This window comes from Hibiscus syriacus, unplaced genomic scaffold (genome assembly GCF_006381635.1).
Source record: "Hibiscus syriacus cultivar Baekdansim isolate YM2019G1 unplaced genomic scaffold, ASM638163v2 tig00110819_pilon, whole genome shotgun sequence".
Classification (NCBI taxonomy): domain Eukaryota; kingdom Viridiplantae; phylum Streptophyta; class Magnoliopsida; order Malvales; family Malvaceae; genus Hibiscus; species Hibiscus syriacus.
The window spans coordinates 1,529,013-1,550,358 of NW_024062875.1; the positions used below are offsets into that span (position 1 = coordinate 1,529,013).

General features: G+C 34.5%; 2 protein-coding genes and 1 pseudogene across 2 annotated transcripts; 1 reads left to right on the forward strand and 2 right to left on the reverse strand.

Moving 5' to 3' along the window:
* Positions 1–2,918: 2,918 nt before the first annotated feature.
* On the reverse strand, positions 2,919–6,395 carry LOC120142025 (cell division control protein 6 homolog B-like). Its single transcript, XM_039156787.1, has 16 exons — positions 6,123–6,395; positions 5,796–5,850; positions 5,475–5,695; positions 5,313–5,387; positions 5,129–5,238; positions 4,938–5,047; positions 4,772–4,831; positions 4,337–4,410; positions 4,191–4,241; positions 4,056–4,105; positions 3,821–3,956; positions 3,624–3,713; positions 3,466–3,528; positions 3,283–3,378; positions 3,099–3,188; positions 2,919–3,022 (listed from the first exon to the last, which is right to left on the reverse strand). The coding sequence occupies exons 1-16, from the start codon at positions 6,312–6,314 to the stop codon at positions 2,990–2,992; spliced, it is 1,506 nt and encodes a 501-aa protein (XP_039012718.1). The 5' UTR covers positions 6,315–6,395; the 3' UTR covers positions 2,919–2,989.
* Positions 6,396–7,298: 903 nt separating this feature from the next.
* Positions 7,299–8,043, forward strand: LOC120142116 (annotated as a pseudogene).
* Positions 8,044–10,881: 2,838 nt separating this feature from the next.
* On the reverse strand, positions 10,882–15,613 carry LOC120142019 (phosphomethylpyrimidine synthase, chloroplastic-like). The gene is made up of 7 exons (XM_039156779.1): positions 15,543–15,613; positions 13,944–14,244; positions 13,728–13,855; positions 12,657–13,483; positions 11,578–12,259; positions 11,319–11,428; positions 10,882–11,163 (listed from the first exon to the last, which is right to left on the reverse strand). Exons 2-5 carry the CDS (start codon positions 14,240–14,242, stop codon positions 11,579–11,581), a joined length of 1,935 nt encoding a protein of 644 aa, XP_039012710.1. The 5' UTR covers positions 14,243–14,244; positions 15,543–15,613; the 3' UTR covers positions 10,882–11,163; positions 11,319–11,428; position 11,578.
* Positions 15,614–21,346: the final 5,733 nt, after the last annotated feature.

A 21,346-nucleotide genomic window follows, 5' to 3' on the forward strand; every position in this document is an offset into this window, starting at 1 on the left:
CATAGTATTGCAGAATCTGAACTACATGAGGCAACAGAGGCTTCTGTTTCTAGCAAAGTCTCTCCCTTCAGCATGTACAAATTTGCTGCTATCTTTTCGCCTTTCATCACCACAAGCGCTCCACGGAACACCATCATGATTCCTTTCCGTGTTTCAATCTTGCTTGCATTATTATCCAATAATCCGTAGGATAATAAATTTTTCTTCAGGCCTTTCATGTGCCGCACATCTCAAACAACTTTAATTGTTCCATCATACATCTTCAATTTGATGGTTCCAACACCAACGATCTCTAAGGCATGATCATTGCAACTATACACAGATTCTCCTGAGATAGGTTCATAATGATGTAATCATTCTCTTCTTGAGGTCATGTGATATGTTGCTCTCTTCTTGAGGTCATGTGATATGTTACTCCCGAATCAATGAGCCATATATATGTAAATCTCTTTCTACTTTCCACGATGGTTGACGCTTCACAACATAGAGCATCTTCATCATCTGAAGTGTTTGCGGTATTGCCTTGTGGATTGGAGTTTTTACCTAGACTCCAACAATCCTTCTTCAAGTGACCCTTCTTTCCATAGTTGTAGCACTTTAAATTCTTTTTGCTTCTCGACTTTGATCTACCATGTTTGTGACTGCTGCTTTGGCCACATTTTGTTGATCTCTCTCTCATCGTTTTTAATGCTTTTGCTTGTTGCAGATTTACTTGTCTTTCTTCCTTGTTCTTGCGCTGATTTTCTTCTTGTAGAACAGCAGCTACAACGTCATCGAAGACTAGACTGATGACATTATTGTTTGTCAAGTTGATGATGAGCTGATATACAAATCAGGTAGACTTTGAAGTAGAAGTTCATCACGTTCTTGTTCTCCTATTGCACATCTTAAGGATGTAAGATGAGAAAATAAAGTGTTCAGCGTGTTTAAGTGCTCTGTCACTGAAGTAGATTTTGGCATCCGAAGAATGTACAATTTTTTCTTAAGGAAAATCTTATTGTGCAACGATGTGGCCTCTTACAGTTTGGTAAGATGATCTCATATCTCTTTAGTTGTCTTCTTCTCCTCGATGCTTGACAATACTTCATCTGCTAATGCTAGATGAAAGTTTACCATAGCATTCTCGTCCATTTCGATCTATTTGTTGTCATGTGTGAAATCTACTGGCCTTTCACTGATAGCTTCTAGACAACCTTTTTTCCTTAGGATGACATTCATCTTCAATTTCCACAATGAGAAATTTCTTCCATTGAATTTTTCAATATCAAATTTCGTTGCCATAGCTTCTATTACGGATAGCTCCTACTATTTCACTATAGTGAATAGTTCTCTAGAACCTTCAAATAATGGGTAATACCTTCTTACTTTCTTATGTTGGAGTATTCATCTTTTGGTGGCAACCACAAAGACAATAAGTAGATATTACACACTCAAATCTGGCTTTTGATACCAATTGTTGCGGAATAAGACTATCGGATAGAGCAAAATCTCAACTGATAATTTGAGAAAATAAAAATGAAGATAAAGAAGACACAAATTTTACGTGGAAAACCCCTAAATAATATAGTGTAAAAACCACGGGCAACGGTAGAAGAATTTCACTATGAGAAAATAGGAATTACAACTTGTCTCAATCTAACAAGGAGAAAACAATAATAATTCTCTCTTTATAAAAAGGAGAAAATAATTCTCAAGAAAACTCTCTAGTATTGAGAGAAAACTAGAATGATTTGGGATGATTTTGAAGCTAAATGGGTTAGGGTATTTATAGTTGAAGCTTAAGGATTAATTTTATAAATACTCTAAAATACAGGGACTAAATTGGTGATTTTACCATGCCAAAATTCAATATTTTCGGTGCTTGCAACTTTCGGTGCAACAACTTGCACCGAAAAACCAATTTTCAACATTAATAACATAAATAAAATTTTAAGGCGGACACTATCAGTAAAATAAATAATTAACCTAAAGAAATTTGAAGGATATGTGAAAGAACACACTTACCCTTTTATCCTTTTACAGTTGCATCATTTGAACCTGAATGTATAAAATTATCTCTACAGTTGTTTCTTCTGCTTTTGCTTGTACACTTTAACAACTAACCTTTCTTTGTATCTTAAGCACATAGTCGATTGCATTTTTTTTTCTTGAAATTTCACTCGACTCAAATAACTTTATACCTTTAGAAGTACAACTTCCAACTATCATTTTTCTGAACGGATTTTATTTCTTCACCCATGACTAGTCTCTTTCATCCTTTATGGCAAGTGGGTCACCATCTACGAATAGACAAAACAATTCATTAATAACTGAAGATGATCTTATGGAGAAGTTTGTGAACTGGCTCTCCAATATTGCTTCTTGATCTTGCTGTGGCTACAGAGTATACCTTCCCTCTCAAAAATGCATTTCATTTAATTCGTTTTTGTTTGTCTTGTGATGGCTTGACAATGCTGAGGATTTTTTATGATTCTTTGGTGGCAATTGGTGGGGGTGCAGCTGCCAAGGAAGAGAAGGTTGAAGAGCCACGACTCTGATGAGGACCTTGTTGAATGTCTTTTTGACTGAGTAATGGTGGCTGAGTTTGGAATTTGAGAGATAGTAGTAGTTGTAGATGATGTGGTTTTGCATTCAATGCTCACATGCATGCAGTTGAAAGAACAGGAGGCATTCATTGCATAATCAATTTATGCTTTTTGTTACAAAATAAACAAATAAAAGAACCAATGTTACACCCATCATGTAAAAAGAAAAAAAGAAAAAATTACAATTTGTATCAAATTGTGCAAGTTCCGCTTGAAGAAACAGTGGACGAATAGCCAATAGTCATCCCCTTTACGGATTGGCATTGACTTTGGTTGATACTGAAGCTGTGAAGCAGACTAAACTTGACCGCCAGGATTGCAATGCCTGCTATGTTAATGAATCGAGCAGGCAGAGACAGCCACCCTATCAAGCTATCACAATTCATCAAGCGATTGTGCAAAAATTACTGCAGACAATTCCGAAATAAACGAACACCCTGTTCAACATAATTGATTAATGGTAAGAAACAAATTAATACTCAAGTCTGTGCTGAAGTGATGAATCTACTATACCTGCAAAGCAAAGGAGATGTCGGCTTCATCAACTTTTAGCGTTACCCTTTTGAACTTATCATCACGAGACTGACCCAGTTTAAAAATCCCCTATATATTGAATCATGTCAACCTCCTTTATGAGCTGTCATCTATAGCCCTTATGAGCTGAGCTCAAATTGAAGAATAGGCGTACTTTAGTTACCTGGTCATTTAGCACTCTGCACAGACTTGAAAATTCTGAAATTCCAACTGGTGGGATCAATGCTGATTTACAAGTGTCAATGTAAGATTTATTTAGCTGCAGCAGAACACAACCATTATATGTCAATTTCTGAAACTATGAAAAGATTCAGCTCACTATTATCAAACTTAAGGGAAAGCACACCTCCCCAACAGTTGTATCCTTCTTTCCACCACGGAAATACTTCACCGCAGAGCAAAGCATAATCTGCAGTCAAACTTAACAGCATTAGAGAAGATGAAGCAGCAGAGACATGGACGATTATATTAACTATTGTCTGCTGTATTCATTTTCAAGCTTACTTGCTGATGTTGAGGAAGACACTGTACAGTGTCAACTATAGGTGATCTGAATGTCTTTGACAATGCAAGAGCCATATGATCAATCCTCACCTGAAATGTATCATTAAGTGTAAGTAACTGTAGAGGTGACTGGTTAAGCACTAAGACCAATGTAACGAGCTCAAGCTTCATAACAGTAATTATTGGAGAAAGCTTACTGTATTATTTTCTTGTGATGGTAAGACTTCATGAGCAGGAGGCGTCTGTGGACTGATGAACCCCCCCTCTACTGATGTCAAACTGACCCCGCTTGCAGTTTCCCTTAATTCTGCCTCAAGAATTTCCACCGCACTCCTGGAACAGCCAAAAAAATGTTAGTTACAATGTTTAGGAATATTAATTATAATGAAAAGTCTTGTTTGACGTAATATTAAGTTGCAATGAAACACTAACCTACAAACAGAAAGAGCTTTCCGCATATCCCCAGATGCAGCTGCAACTTTCTGCTAATTTCAAGTAATTAGTATCTATTGAAAGTAGAATAATTGAAGGCAGGAAGAGGTTTACAAAAGAATCCCTATAACTTACTCTGGCACAAAGTTCTAATGCCTTCTGGTGGAAGACAATATATGGAAGTACCTGTAGGTAAAGCCGAGAAAACTCTAAAAACATTGAATTTGCCTCACAAATCAAATTCAAAGTAATTCGGAATCATTAATGAGTATGGTATGTACCAAGAGCCTCTCCTGAAGTATTGAAAGGATTTGATCTTTCGAGTAAGCACGGAAGTTTACAACCATCGGTTTGCCTAACATGTAGAAGTGGTAATTTAATAAAAACAATCCATATTGCATTGTTGCAAGCACTAAAAAGCATGCATTGAAGTTAATATCAGCAGAGAAATAAAATAACAAGGAAATATTCAACACTAGCAAGTAAAGAGCCTAGAAAATATAAAACGACATTAAACATGCTTTCATTCTTATCCCTTGTTCTTAGTTGGGGAAACTAGGAAGATGCAGGTGACAATTCACTATTTATAGTTGAAAATAAACAGGACAATGATTATGACTATTTCAGAAACAGGGACGGCTTCAAGAAAACGGGAAATTAACAAATATCACAAAATGATCAATCCTAATATGAATGTCAACCAAAAAGGAGCTCACAGTTCAATGACTGAAGTCTTGGAAGAAACCTATCAGCTAGATCAATGGAATTTGATATTCCTGAAAAAAAAAAAAGGATAACATTCATTAGTGAATGTCAACATGAATCAGAAGAAGCAACATAGAAATAAGCATATGAATAATACATAGTCGGAATGGATGATACCTATCAATATACATCTTGAAAACGGAAAGGTTGTAAGCAGGAAAAGATCATGAAGTACTGCTCTATCTCTTGTAATTAAATAATCCAACTCATCAGCAATTATTATTAACCTGCAAAAAATCATGGTTTTGTTAAGGCCTGGGGAGATGAGAATAAAGATGCTTCTAGGAAGTTGAGGGCAAATTTCTCACATCATCTTTGAGCCTGATGACGCCTGCTTGTTAGAATATAGTTTCTGTAAATGCTGTAAAGGTGACATTGATCCTGTAGTTTTCTTCTTCAATTGGTGCATGTCAAGAATCTGCCAAGATAATCATAAGGCAAAACCTTACAAAATGAATGTTTTAAATGTTGTTAAGGTTTCAATATCAATACCTTACTAAAAATCAGAGATGTATTTGCTAAAGAAGTGCAATTCATTGCTAATATGGCAGGTGGCTGCAAACCTTCCTGTTACAAAAGAGGGAATAATTGAAATTGATAACTTGGTTCAGTAAGATTTCAAAGGCAAAAGGGATTATAAAACAATGAACATACCACTGCTGCCCAATCAATAACTTGTTGTTTTACTTTCTCCATAGATAACGATTTCCCGGTCCCAGGGCATCCACAAGCATACAAGCTCCCAGCTTTCTCTTGTTCAACACACGTCTTACAAAAATCCAAAACCCTTTTTTGCTCATCTTCTCGGCACACAACAGTTGATGGGGCTGTTGAAACATGTAGAGACTCCTTCACAGCCCCCATTTGTTCAACATCTTTAAACAAAATAAACAAAAACCAATTCAATATTATCATTGATTGCTCAAAATTAAAAGGCCAGTTTTTTTGGGGTTGGGGGGCTTGCTACAAAACTACCTCTCGGATCCCAGCATCTCTTCACTGGTCTACCGCTCAGATCTTCCTTCATTTGCTGTAAATATATAAAATTAAGCAACAATAGAAATCTTTTAAACCCCGTCCAATGTTTTTGCAAAACATGAATTTAATCACACACTGAAAAGGAACGAAACCATAAAAAACTAGTAGTTTTTTCTTTTCTTTTAATTTGTCAAAAATTCAAATAAGCATCGTATTAGTTTCATTTTGTTTTCCCCGACCATAACAAGAGGTTATAAAACCAATTCATACAAAAACAACCATAAACTTTCAAAAATGAAGTAAACATTAAAAGTAAAAGCTTACATTTTCAGGGCTGCTTGGACTTGAAATTAGGCGACGGCGAGGCGATTTGAGTTTCATCGGCGTTGAAACCAGACTCTGTTTGTCCGCCGTCGTGTCGGACCTTAACCTTCGTTTCTGAGGAGTACAACAGCCGTTGGATCCGACCGACATCCCCTTGAAGGGAGACGAGTTGCGATCTGCAATTGCAGGCATTGTTAAACTTTTTTCACGGATTTAGACAAACTGGAACAAAAAAAATGGGGTTGGATTGGATTGGCGATTGGGACAATATTGGCCGTATATATAAAATAAGAACATTATTAATTTGGGGGGAGGGGGAAGATGAAAATGAGGAGCGGGTAAATGTTTCTTCTCGCGGGAAACTTAACGTAACGTTTTGGTCTCCCGCCTTTTATTGGTTTAATCACAATTTCATAAACTGGGCTTTAGCCAATAAATTCAATGGGCCTTCGTTTATTCAAAGATTAATATGGACAATTACTCCAACCAAACACTCTAATATGTAAATTAATTTCATAATTAAAAAAAACTAAAAAAAATGCGGGTAAAATTTCAACTCTAACGTTTTATAAAATAATTATTTTTTTCTCTATCTTTTCAGGGTAAACTATGTATTTAGTAGACTAACTATTCTTGTGATTTTATTTTGGTCACCCAACTATTTTTTTCAAAATCATACTTAAAGTTACGTTTTGGTCATCCTCCTTTAGAAAATTAATAGTGATATGACATGTCACTATAAGATAATGTCGTTTCATCATTGAAAAATTAAAAAATATCATATCGATAGTTCTATTTTTTAATAGTGGGTGTCCAAAATAGAATAAAAATACAACTTTAGGTATGATTTTAAAAATAGTTTGGTGACCAAGATGGAACATTGAGAATAGTTTAATGACAAAATATGTAATTTATCTTCTTATTTTTAAACATTTTGGTCTTTATGTTTTATTTTGAAGTAAAATATTCATTGGTTAGATAAAAACATTAATCAAAAATTTAAGTGGGTAGAACAAAAAACAACATTAATCAAAAGAAATAAAATTGAAAAAATAATAGAAAAGAAGATGAAAGTAAAAAAACAATAAACTAAAAGAAATTAATAATAAGTTTTGATTGTATTTACACTAATTAAAGGTTACATATCTATTTGTTATGTTTTATCCGTCAGATTGATTACGCACAAATGAGTTTAGGATGTATAATTTTAAGGTCTCGCCTTGCTCAAGGGCTTACTCTCATGACTGGACCGAGTTCTTTTTGTTCATCTTGGGGAAAATGCGAGGAGACGCGATCCTAGAAAATACCTATATAGTTGTGTTCCTTGCCCTGAATTTCGTAAGGGTTCCTGCAAGCAGGGCGATAATTGCGAGTACGCACATGGTATCTTCGAGTGTTGCTTCATCCTGCCCAGTATCGAACTCGTTTATGCAAGGACGAGACAGGAAGGTTCGTTTCTTTGCTCACAAGCTTGAAGAGCTTTTCCCCGTGTATGCTTCAACAGGTTCAGCACTGCCTTCCCCAAGATCTTATTCAGCTATGGGTTCCTCTTTAGAAATGGGTTCAATAAGCTCACATGGTCTTGGCTCCCCATCTGTTTTGTTATCTTCAACATCAACACTGACCTTGACTCCTACTGGTACTGGTAGTACATCTTCACCTATGGTTGGAGTGATGTGGCCGAACCAGTCTAAAATCGTACTGTCATTGCAGCTTCATGTATGGTATTAGGCTGAAAACTGCTGGACGTGTTCGAAATATGGACTTGAAGTTGGAACAACTAGGACTGGAAAGTTGTCGTCCCCGCCAAACTCAGCAGCTAATTGATGGGATACGCAGTCTTCCCTCCACCACCAACTGGAACAATCCCTTGTCCACTAGTTCAACCTTTTCTACATCTGCAGACGGAACTGGTGAATAAAATTGGTTCAAAGTGTTGCGGAAGACAGCTATCGGATAGAGCAAAATCGTAATTGATAATTTGAGAAAATAAAATTGAAGATAAAAGAGGCACAAAATTTACGTGGAAACCCTTAAAATATTTAGGGTAAAAACCACGGGCAACGGTAGAAGAATTTCACTATGAGAAAATACGAATTACAACCTCTCTCGATCTACCAAGGAGAAAACAATGATAATTCTCTCTAGATAAAAAGGAGAAAACAACTCTCAAGAAACTATCTAAAATCTCTCTAGTATTGGAAGAAAGCTAGAATGCTTTGGGATGATTTTGAAGCTAAATGAACTAGAGTATTTATAGTTAAAAACTAATGACTAATTTATAAATACCCTAAAATTTAATGACTAAATTTTGATTTAACCATTATCCAAAAAATCAACAAAACAACTTTTTTTTTTCGGTGCTTAGTCAACACGAAGGAATCTCACTCGATACTTCAACTCATCGGCTACAGTCTCCCACTGGAGTAAGCTTTTGGAGTCGACCCATCTAGGCCGATTGCAGATACATTTTTAAGTCCAAATCCAGCTGCCTTTGCAAACCGAAGGCCAAGCTTTATGGAACTTACTTCGGTAAATCACCATTCGGAGTTTTCTCCACCAAGTCGAGTGCTTTCCAACTTGTCGGATTGGGGTTCGCCTGATGGAAAACTAGACTGGGGTATACAGGGAGAAGAGCAAAATAAACTAACACAAGCTTCGTGTTTTGCGTTCCATGGCAGTAGAATCAATTTGGGAGATCCATCACAATCAATGTCCTCAACTTCAGACGAGCCAGATGTGTCTTGGGTCCAGTCTTTGGTGACGGACACCTCTTCCGAGCAGTTCTGTTTCGAGGACGAGCAACAAATATCTCATCCCAACGCCGATGGTTTGGCAGTGATTCCAGCCTGAGTGGAGCAATATTATATTGAACATGAACAGATGACGGCCTAAAAGCAAAGCTAGCTATATGTGAGAAGAACAAAAGGTTTCAGCTAATACAGAAAGTGATGAAATTACCAGTTTCGTCCATGAATGATTTTGGTGAAAAAGAGAGTTAGGTCAATTTCAAGTGTATATAGATTTTATATGAATACTTATTTTTATTTATCTAGTGCAATATGAAAATCCAATGGTCTATATATTGTTACTAACAGAAAAAAAATCTTAATTTATATGTGTTCGTCCATGCTGAGACTTGGCATTATTTTATGTCGGTGGTGTGAAAAATATTCATCTCACCAACTCATGTAAAAGATTAGAATAATTATCAAAATTATTCTCATATTTTGTTCATGACAGTCATTTTATAAATTTTGAAGTCAGTTGACTCCAAAAATACTTTGCATAAATTATTTTATACAATATATATTTGTTTTGTTAAAAAAATATAAAAAAATAAACGTTTTATATAAATATGGTTAATCTTTCAATACTTTCAAATAAGTCTCTTAATTTGATAGCAACTCTTGTTTTCTCGAGTTTTATGTATTAATCTTTATAAAGTTAGGATTATGGTTTTACTTGAGATATTTTTTATTGGAAAAGAAAGAAATTGAAATACGGATATTTTGATATTGATCTTATTGCGAAAGACGATCGATGACGGATGATAATTGATTGTCGATGACAGTAAAAAAAGTAAACCGTCTAAAATTTATTGACAAAATCGATACACCTTAAAGTTCAATACCTAAAACAAAATTATTTTAAGCATCAATAATCGCACCAAAATGATGTCGTTTTCTCCATATCATTACATCGTTCGGATTTTGATGGTCTGATGATATAATTGAAGTCAAAACCAAAGTTTAATATTATAATTGAAAAAAATTAGAAGTTCAGTGGTATAAACAATACACCTTTTAAAATTCAATGATATATTATATAATTTACCCTAATATTTATACATTTGTAATACTTAAACTTTTTTAATAGTCTAGAGTGATAATATATATTTAGAATTTTCTTAACCATTTGATAACATATATACATCATGCAAATGCTCAAACCCCAAAACTTTCAATAATAACGTGATTTCTTTTGAACTTTTAAACGGAAAGATGTTTGTATTCCTAAATAAACAAAAATAAGAGTTGTTTGGAGATTAAAATATTTAATACTAATTACAAGAGTGAAATAATCCCTCATTAAATAATACAAAATTATAAACAAGTGACCTTAATAAGCACGTAAGCATGCAACCAAATTTCCTGATAAAATACACGTGGATTGTTTCATAGATTTGATTTTACATATAATTAATTTAAAACGATTCTTATAATAATATTATAATGTTAAACATAATAAGCATGCAATATAATTTTCTGATAAGATACATTTTATTTGTTTATTAGATATGGTTTAATCTATCAAATTTTACTTTGATTTATAATTGTTTGTATAATAAATTTTACAACGTTAAGATTTAGGATAGGGAATTTGAGGATGGCATTTGATTACCGATGTGGACCAAACGAGAGTATCATAACAAACTTTAAAGAAAATTCTACTACTCGAATATATGATCTTAAAATTTGATATTTATTTTAGTTTTTTACCGTTTAGTGTTGATAATAAATCAATATAAAATACAATATTATTTGTTTTAGTTAAAGACGAAGTTTTTAGAAAGATCTGATTTATATAAATTGATTGGATTTTCCCATAACCTTAATTGTGTGATTAAATGACAGTAAATAAAATCCATACCATCACTTTAACAAGTAAGGGATAATCAATTTGGACCTACAGAATAACAGTATAAAAAGATAAGCCAAAATTTTATCAAATTATGGTAGATGGATTAAAATTATATTTAGACCCCATATTTTAAGTTTAGCAAATTTGCCAATTTAGTTTTACCCAATAAGGCAAATTCCGGAGTGAAAAGTTGGGGCATAGAGCCGTATCTGCCCTCGAGTATCAGCCAAGCTCAAACCATCAGGCCATGGGAGCTCCATTCCTGTTCAAGCAAGCAACAATAAAGCACGCTCCCTACGCAGGAATTATCCTGTTCAGGTTCAAAGGGACTTTCTCAGCCTCATCCGTCGGCAACTCGGCAACAATGCCATGTGCCAAAATGCGGATGCAGGCACCCCTGGTGCGTTTTTATGTCAATACCAACACCAAAAATTTTAATTACAATGCAATGTGCATGGAAGATAGTCGGAAACCCTTTTTTATCATTTAAACTCGCAGTAGACAAAACATAACAAAGATAAACGTCTGAAGATCTGCTAAACTGGTACTCACCTAAAGCACGATAGTGAAATGACTGCAAATACAACTGTTATTAGTGAGCTAATTATACTGCACCAGGGCTTCCTGGGATTCCGAAGCATTTCTCCTAGTTCATGTAACCTGCAAGGAAATCCCGACGAGACATACAACATGAGGGAACAAAACAGTTCAGTGGGAAATAAACAAAATAATGTTTAACCGTGGATTTTGAATGCAACATATAATTCCTTTTAGAATTTCAATAACAAAGAACAGCCCTGCCATACTTACTTTCACTTGTCGGAAGAGTTAAAATAACTGGCTGGCAGGTAGATTTCCCCACCAACTTCGCCATGTTGTTCACCACTCACTGTTTTCTTAGCAGCCAGGAATTCAGCACTCATAGCATCCATCCCCTGTTGCATGGCTTCCTCCAGGTTCCCGTAACCATGCTCCTCGGCATACTTACGAACATCCTCTGTTATCTTCATAGAGCAGAACTTCGGTCCACACATGGAGCAAAAGTGAGCAACTTTGGCACCTTCAGATGGCAGTGTTTCATCATGGAAGGACATGGCAGTCATGGGGTCCAGTGACAAAGCAAACTGGTCCATCCATCGGAACTCAAATCTCGCCTTGCTTAATGTATCGTCCCATTCCTGAGCTTGTGGATGACCCTTGGCTAAATCAGCAGCATGAGCAGCTATCTTATATGCTATTACACCAGCCTTCACATCGTCTCTGTTGGGCAACCCAAGGTGCTCCTTTGGAGTAACATAACAAAGAAGTGCTGTGCCAAGAGCCCCAATATTGGCTGCACCAATTGCAGAAGTGATATGGTCATATCCTGGAGCAATATCAGTTGTCAAAGGACCAAGGGTATAAAAAGGTGCTTCATTGCACCACTCAAGCTGCTTTTGCATATTTTCAGGAATCTTGTGCATTGGGATGTGTCCAGGTCCTTCATTCATTACCTGAAATGCGCAAAAATAAAAAAATCATACAGCAAAAAACAAATATTAAAACATTTAGGTTATGCAATTTTTGCAGAAATAAAAGAATCATTATTAATAATGAAAGCTTAGTAATAGGATAACCCATGGTATAAGTTATATAAGAATACAACAAGCAATGTTCCTGGTTTGACAACTGACAGATCCCTGAAATGAGATTGCCAATTACGTGATATTGCATGATATATTTTCATCTGAAACATATATATAACCTGATATCAACATTTTAAAAATCAATGCCAATGTTATTAGATAATCAAGACCACACAAAGCCACTAATATGCCTGAAATTAAGCAGTACCTAACATTTTATAAACAGAATGCAAAAGGGGCAACTGTGTAAGTTGCAATTAGATACCTGTACATCCTTTTCCCAAGCCCTACGAGTCAGTTCCCCTTGGGTTAAAAGCTCAGCAAACTGAGCAGTGTCATTTGCATCATATATAGATCCAGGTCTTAGTCCATCCCCAATTGAAAGTGCCACGTCATATTGGTTGCATATATCTAGTATGTCATCCCAATGCTCATAAGCAAAGTTCTCTTTATGGTATGCCAAGCACCATTTAGCATGAATAGATCCTCCACGAGAAACGATTCCTGTCATGCGCTTTGCAGTTAAGGGAATGTATCGCAGAAGTACCCCAGCATGGATGGTGAAGTAATCTACACCCTGCTCAGCTTGCTCAATCAGGGTATCCCTGAAGACTTCCCAACTAAGATCTTCAGCAATTCCATTTACTTTTTCCAGGGCTTGATAGATGGGCACAGTTCCAACTGGCACAGCAGAGTTACGTAGGATCCATTCACGGGTTTCATGAATGTGGCGTCCAGTTGAGAGATCCATAACAGTATCAGCACCCCACATTGTTGCCCATTGAACCTTGTAAACTTCCTCCTCAATAGAACTTGCAACAGCTGAATTTCCAATATTTGCATTTACTTTGACCAAAAAGTTTCGTCCAACTATCATTGGCTCCAACTCTAAGTGCTTTTTGTTGGAAGGAATGATTGCCCTCCCACGGGCAACCTCTGACCTAACAAATTCTGGGTCAAGCTTCTCTCGAGTAGCACAATATAACATTTCCTCGGTAACAATTCCCTGCTTCGCATAGTACATCTGAGTGTATCTTGGTGCACCCAGCTTTTCCCGTCTGTCGACCCAGTCCTTGCGCAATTTAGGGAGTCCTGTTTAAGATTTCATGAACAAGACTTGGCATTTAACTTAACCACAAAACCAACAATATCATGATATCCAATATGTGGAAAAGAACAGATAAGTAATCAGAGCATAGAGAAGACTCGAACAAACAATCAATATTCATCATGAAAAAAAAGAGGAGAGTTGGTTAAACAAAAAAAAGTTAAAAGAGTGTTGATATTAGAGCCTTCAAAATGGAGAAAAAAGATAAAAGTAAGCTTGACTTCGTACCAATGCGTGGATCAATGTTTTGAGGACCACTGGTGTCATATGTGTCAAAGTTTCGCACATCTCCGGACAAATGCACCCTTCGGAAGGGAACCTTGAGTGTATGGCCAGATTGTTCATGAATAACTTCCCTGAAAGATTGATCATGCATTAGAAAATAATTTAAAGCTAAAGGGAAAGGAAATAGAACCAATAAGCTACATTTATAACCACATTAACCTGCATTCCTTTGAGCTCTTTGGGAAACATTCTTCAAATGATGGAAGTGGCACAAAATCAGGAGAAGCAGGGTTTATGGTATGTTTCTTCTGTTTGCTCTCCGAATTGGTTGTTGGAGGATCAAAAGTTAATGTAGCTTTAGGAACTGAACTCATAGGACATATTTCCTTCTTGCAAGCATTTGAAACACGACCAACATCAAAGCCGGGTAAGAAGGTTGTACATGGAAACCTTGCAGGAGCGGAATGGTTGCCATTCTTGCATACAACTGATGTGAAGCTAGCATGCACCGACGCCATATCTGGATTGACCAAGCATGTTGTGAATTATCAATAAACTATTACCACACGGTCATCAATCAATTAGCCACATTCACAAAATCTACAACAAACATAATTTATAAATGCAGCTCGAAGTGGTTGACATTTATTAAATAAAAAATAAATAAATAAGTTAACTAATGGCATAAATTACATATCAAGAATGAAAAAGCAAAAAATAAAATCTCGTATTAAATCAGAATTACTGTGAATGACAAAAGATCTATAGCATATCAAACTTCACAAAGTTTTCATCCGATGAACAGAAGAATTCTAATCTAGTTTCTAATACTCTAAGGGTGCGTTTGGTTCACGGAATATAAGATTACCAGTGATAATAGGATTACCGGAATGTAACATTACCTAACCCATTACTGGGAATGTTACATTACTGTGTTTGGTTTGTTTGGCAGTAATGTAAGATTACAGTGTTTGGTTGAAGGAATAAAAGATTACTGGAATGTATATTTTACCAAATTGATATTGTTCTATATTTTTTAACAAGTAAAATTCTAATTATTTAAATAAAAATCATTTATATAAAAATTCATCAATAATATATTTAAATAAAAATTATTTATATAAAAATTCATATCATAGTTGTTTGTATTGCCATTCCTGCATTATATCCCTTGATCATACAGAGAGTAGATGTTCTAAACATTCAATGCAATTGTGGCAGGATCATAGATATTACAAATTGAGAATATATTTATGCTTCCTAGCTCACTTCAGTATGCTGGGCGAATATTCATCTAAAATGCTAAAATAAACAAAAAATGTATAATCTTGAATACTCTGTACAAGGAATCATTACTTTCCATATATTACATAAAAACAATATTTGAATTTTTTCAGAACTTCAATAGGAAAATCTGTTTCCGCCTATCAAAATTATTAAGCACGGAGCATTTCCACTAATATTTAAGAAGATTTCTTATACATATCAAGGCGCTGATCTGCAAATTACTATAATTCAAGAAAATAACTCCTAAATTTAGAAGAAACAGCTTCCTTGCTAACTCGGTATATCTGAAACCTTGGTTTTCGGATTGAAATATAAGAGGGTAACACAAATAATAAAAAGAAAAACATGTAAAATTACAAGCTTAGAAGTTAGAACTAAATCAACTACGCTAGAATTAAACATGAAAACACAGATTTAGAGTTAAAAGAGCATAAAAGGAAAAGAGAAATGAAAATGAGCCATTTATTTAGATTTAAACTAATTTTATAACCAGACAAACAAACAAAGGAAAATAAAGGAGGGAGGAAGAACCTGGTAGCAAAGGATCTGATTTGATCCTATCTCTTTTTCAGAATCTCGAGTGGAGAGTGCTCTCTAATAATAACCGAGTACTCCACTACTGCCTTCATCCAATTATATAGCTAAAAGAGAAACAGAAAATTACCTTTTTCTCTCTGAAAAAATCAAGAAAAAGTGCATGCTCACGTGATGCAGTTTTAGATATTTTATTTATATTACTTAGTATAAACCAATAAACAGTCCCCAAACTTTTACATTTTTTACATATCGGATAAAACGTTTTAAAACATACAATATAATCATTCAACTTGTAGGACGTTTGCATTATCAGCAATATCTTCAGTTTGCGGTTAAAAAAATTGATGTATATGTTAGAATCTAAAAAAAAACCATAAACTTTAAAACTTATATTATGCCCGATTGATAGTCGTCATTTAGATAATCAAAGTTGTCATCATATGTCGATCTTTCGATCGTTATTATCATTATCCATCTTCTTTAAAATAATTTTGCTTCAATTTCAAGTCTTATAACTTCTTAAAAATTTATTGAAACGACAAAACGTTTTTTGTTTTAAACTCCTAAACTGATATGAGTTCTTCATAATTATGAATCTAGGTTGATGAATGCAAGTTTTCACCATGACATGAAGTTAATTGACCAAAGCTTTCATCTCGAAGTGTATCAATGATTAAAATATTTTATAAATTTGAGATGAAATAAGTCTGAATTGGTGGAAATTATGAAATAAATTGAGAGACGAATTGTCAAAATGCAAAAATAATAGAAAGAATATATATATATATATGGTGTTGGATTGAGACATGGACATTTGAATCATGTAATTAATTTGAACAACACAACGTGGTGAAATATTTATCATTAGATTTATTCTTATGTAAAATAAGGTTTCAAACAAACAAAACACATATGAAAGTTATTTTTTCGAGAATATCATAGTTAATAAAAGGTGCATATAAACGATGAAAAAAATAAAAGAAAACCATTATAAAAAAAATGCATCGAACAATAATTTAACTCTTTTTCATCAATATCATAATTAAAATTAAGACTTAACTCAGCTATTTATCTACTCAATTTCTCATCCGAAAGTTTTTTCTTAAACCAAGAAAAAGCACTCACAATCAAAATAAAAAAGAACAAACAAACAAAAGAATAAACAATAACTCGTGTATACATATTTCGACTAAGTGAAATTTGAAATTATTTTAGTTCAACCCAGAATCATTTTTCAATTGTCATCATCATTAATAACGTTGAACAATAATAACATATGTAAAAGAGGTCGACGACTGTCAATTTGAAAGCTTGAGGGCTTTTTAGAAAAAAAAATATTTGTCAAAAAAATTAAAATTAACTTTAATATATCACGTCGGTAGTATCTGATGACAGTGACTGTAATGAAAACAAATTAAAAATTTAGTGATTGAATTATATGTTTAAAAGTTAGATTATCAAAATGCAAATATACTAGAAGTTTGGTACTATTTATGTAGTTTAAACTTTTTAATTAGAATGACTGTTTGTAAATTTTCAGCCGTTGATCTTATGATGTCAACTTCAACCTTTGGCTGATGTAAACGCACACCGAGATACTTCCTAAGCCCTCTTATCGTCGCTCGAGTGTTCTTAAATAAAAAGTGGTTAAATTAGTTTTTTTTAATGTTTGTTTTTTTGTTAAAATAAATATTTAATATTTTATTGTTATATTTATTAAAAAGTTATTATTCAATAAATATTCAACACGTAATTTAATTCTTAATTCTTTTTATTTTTTATTTCTGTCAGAATCGTCTTTCGGTTAGGCCCCGAATTAGGCTTCGACTTGGATTAAATGAATTGGAGTCGCTACCGACCATTTAAAACGAATTTAGGTAGATCGGACACCATCTTACCTGATCTGCGTTGTACCAGAAACGTGTCGGGTTCAAGAGTCGGTTACGGTCAATGAAGGATTAACACCCTTGAACCGCCCTTTCGGTACCAATTAATTCATCGGTTGTTTTAATCGCAAAAATCAAAATTTAAATTGAAATTTAAAAATTCAATTCGAATTAATTATCTTTGATCGATTGAAAGTATCCCTAAAAAGTTAAAAGTGTTGAATTGTAAAAATAAAAATAAACTTGATAAAAGAATAATAAAAAATATTAATATAATAAAAAATAATAAAAATATATATATATATAAAACAATGTAAAAAGAAATAAAAAAATATTAAAATTATGAGAAAATGAAAAATATATATAAAGTAAATAAATAAAAAATGAAATAAAAAGAATAAGTTAAAAGTTATTACATCTCCCATATTTTGAGTGTAGATATACTAAATTTGCAATGAAAATGCTCTGCCACTCCTCGTGCTTTTAGATACTGGCTTTGGATCATCCACGCTTATTTTTTGTCCTTTTCTTCCCTCAATTTTTTCAAATCGTTGCCCTTTCTCTGATTTTGGTTCCACGTTTTTCTCTGTGTGTCATTTCCTCTTAATGTATGAGTCTATTTATAGTCTAAATAAACTTATTTTTAGCTCAGATTTAGAGTCCTACTTGGACTCAAAATGCTTCGGTTTTAGTGTTTCAATAAGACTCAAATACATTAGTTTTAGTGTTTCAATATGACTCAAATACGTTGGTTTATTTTCTGAATCTCACTAAATCGAGGTTGTTGAGTGCATGGCCTACAAAAATACTAAAAAATATATTAATAATAATAATAATAATAATAAATAAATAAATATATAATATAATAAAATATTTTTGTAGACCCAGACAAAAACGAGTGTCTACAGCTGCCCCTCCTTGCACATTTTTGTGTTAACAAGAATAGGGCATAGATGAAAAAGACAACCAGTTTTTGTCCAATTCTCTTTGATTTGAGACTTGATAGTGTTTGTTGTGACACTAAGTCTATCCATTGGGCACGATATCCTTCTTCTTGAAGTTGAAATCGTGGAGAATCGAAAAGTGACTATTTGTTGCCAATCTTGGTCGACATTGGTCTTCTTCTCGATTTAGAGACCTAGGTGTAAAAATTTGACCGGAAATTAGTTCATTGCTGATGCAACGTGGTTGATACGCCCTCGAGCTGAATAGAATCGAACTCAAAGGTCTTTGGCAGATAACCCTTCTTGCCTTGAGCTATGCTGCAAATGATGGTGCCTTTGAGTTGAGTGGAGTCGAACTCGAAGGTCTTTGTTGACAGATAACCCTTCTAGCCTTGAGTTATGCCGTAAATGATGTGACCTCAAAGCTGAGTGTAATCGAACTCGAGGGTGGGTCTTTGGTAGATAGCCCTTCTCGACTTAAACTATGCTGCAAATGATGTGCCTTGGAGCTGAGCGTAGTCGAACTCGAAGGTCTTTGGTTGGTAAATAACCATTCTCGACTTAAGTTATGCTGCAAATGATATGCCTTGGAGCTGAGCGTAGTCGAACTCGAAGGTCTTTTGGTCACATATAACCCTTCTAGCCTTGAGTTATGTTGTAAATGATGTGCCCTCAAAACTGAGTGTAATCGAACTCGAGGGTCGTTGGCAGATAGCCCTTCTCAACTTAAGTTATGCTGCAAATGATGTGCCTTGGAGCTGAGCGTAGTCGAACTTGAAGGTTTTTGGTTGGAAGATAATCCTTCTCGACTTAAGTTATGCTGCAAATGATATGCCTTGGAGCTGAGCGTACTCAAACTCGAAGGTCTTTTGGTCACATATAACCCTTCTAGCCTTGAGTTATGTTGTAAATGATGTGCCCTCGAAGCTGAGTGTAATCAAACTCAAGGGTTTTCGGTTGACATATAATCGTTATTGACTTAAGTTATGCTGCAAATGATGTGTCTTGGAGCTAAGCGTAGTCGAACTCGAAGGCCTTTGATGGGCACGATTCCCTTCGTCGTGAAGTTGAAACCGTGGATGACCCTTCGTTGTGAAGTTAAGCCTCAAATTGGATATCCTTCGTCGTGAAGTTGAAATCCAAATATTTGTGTTGTTTTAAGGCCAATATCCTTCGCCGTGAGATTGAAATTGACTCTGAAACTGGAAAGTAGTTTGTTACCAGCCAGCCGGCCCTTCGTTGTGAAGTTGAGTTTATGTTGTCTCAAGTCCAATATCCTTCGCTGTGAAGTTGAAATTGACTCTAAATGAAACTGAAAAGTTGTTTGTTGATAGTCAGTCGCCCCTTCGCTGTGAAGTTGAGCTTGTGTTGTCTCGAGTCCAATATCCTTCGCTGTGAAGTTGAAATTGACTATGAATAAAACTGAAAAGTTGTTTGTTGTCAGTCGCCCCTTCGCTGTGAAATTGAGCAACCACCATCAATTTCCGAATACACTTTTTGAATCGATTATCTTTCATCTCGAAGTTGGAATTTGACTCTAAAAGCTGTAAAAAAAATGGGTGTTAGAAATGATAAATGTGATGCTCTTAAGTGTGTCTAAGATGCATGCAACATGAATTAATTATGTTTTATCTCTAGGATGGAGCCTCATTTTTGTCTGCTGGTCTTGTCGTTGGAATCGACCATGCCCCATTTCATGCTTTGGCTTTACAGACCTTTCATATTTGAGATCGTCCTGTTTGAAAATGTTTTTCTCATTTTTCTTGTTTTAGAAGGGAAAATGATAAAAATTCTGTAAAATATTGTTCGCGATTGAATCAAATTATAAACATGAGTTCATAGTATATCAAATGAATCAATAGCTCTTTTAATGCTTTCAGAGTTACAGCTCTTTGACAAATGTTCAAATGGATGAGTTGACTTTAGGTTGATCTAAGGTTTCAGCCATAAAAAGGTCATGTTTTTTGTTATTGCAACGTGCTTTTTTTGGTTTGGTATTTTAATTGGGTGCGGACAAAATGACGTAACTAGCATGATCAATTACTAGACCTTTTATTTCGATCCTCTAAAATCTTCCATTTGTTCAAGCCTCTTAAGCTCCTCTAACAAAGGTAGTGCAGAAATATCGGTCTAAAAATGAAATTAATGAGTGCTCGTGTGAAGTTGATTATAACAGGTGTTCCTTAACTCCCTTCGTTCATCATTACCGAAATTTTCTTGCTTATACAAATTTGATTTAATTTATCATTATCTGGCTAGCTGAATCCATAAAGACTGGACGTTTAACCAATTGCTTTAGAGGAGCAACTTAATATTATAATCAGTTTTATCAAGTTAACTGAAGGGTTCATCTCATCACAAAGTCTTCGACCGGACAATAGCAGTGGAGCGAACATCGAATTGCCAAGTGTTCGAGCAATGTCATGGTTTAAACGTAATCTACTCATAAGGCCAGAGCTTTCAAGTTTCCTCTATAACTAATTGCCTTAGTGAAATAGCTCAGATTTACAGATTTAATTTATTAAGTTTGTCAAGAAGAACCTGTTATAGTCTAGGTGTTGTTGAAAGTCAATGAATCTTATTTTTAGAGTTCAATTTCCAAGTAACTGACCTAAACTAGATTTACCTACTCGACTATTCCATCTGTAAAGATAATGATCATCATTGAACGTCTTAAATAAAAAGTATAGTAATGTCATATGCAAAAGGATGCCCCATGTTGTCCGCACTTTATGAAAGGAAAATGTTATATTGGTTTATTGCAAGAGCAGGGTACGGTGTTTTGAGTGCATATTATGGGTAAAGTCAAATTCCTTGTTTTAAATCATGTTACTTCGTCAAAGATCTGTAACTTTGAACCATTTACAGGGTTTCTTAATTCAGATGATATTTAAAGAATTGCAAGTTTGCAAATGATTCATTGGTTAACGTCTTTAAAGTAACATACATTTATTTAAAAGTCCTTACA

Coding starts and splice junctions, on each gene's coding strand:
- LOC120142025 (XM_039156787.1), bottom strand. CDS start 6,314: ATGCCTGCAATTGCAGATCGCAACTCGTCTCCCTTCAAGGGGATGTCG. Junction 5,696..5,795: donor GAGATGCTGGGATCCGAGAG/GTAGTTTTGTAG, acceptor TTTTGTTTAAAG/ATGTTGAACAAATGGGGGCT. Junction 3,189..3,282: donor GCAGAGTGCTAAATGACCAG/GTAACTAAAGTA, acceptor TTCAATATATAG/GGGATTTTTAAACTGGGTCA.
- LOC120142019 (XM_039156779.1), bottom strand. CDS start 14,242: ATGGCGTCGGTGCATGCTAGCTTCACATCAGTTGTATGCAAGAATGGC. Junction 13,856..13,943: donor AAGAGCTCAAAGGAATGCAG/GTTAATGTGGTT, acceptor TCAATCTTTCAG/GGAAGTTATTCATGAACAAT. Junction 12,260..12,656: donor CTTGGGAAAAGGATGTACAG/GTATCTAATTGC, acceptor TGCGCATTTCAG/GTAATGAATGAAGGACCTGG.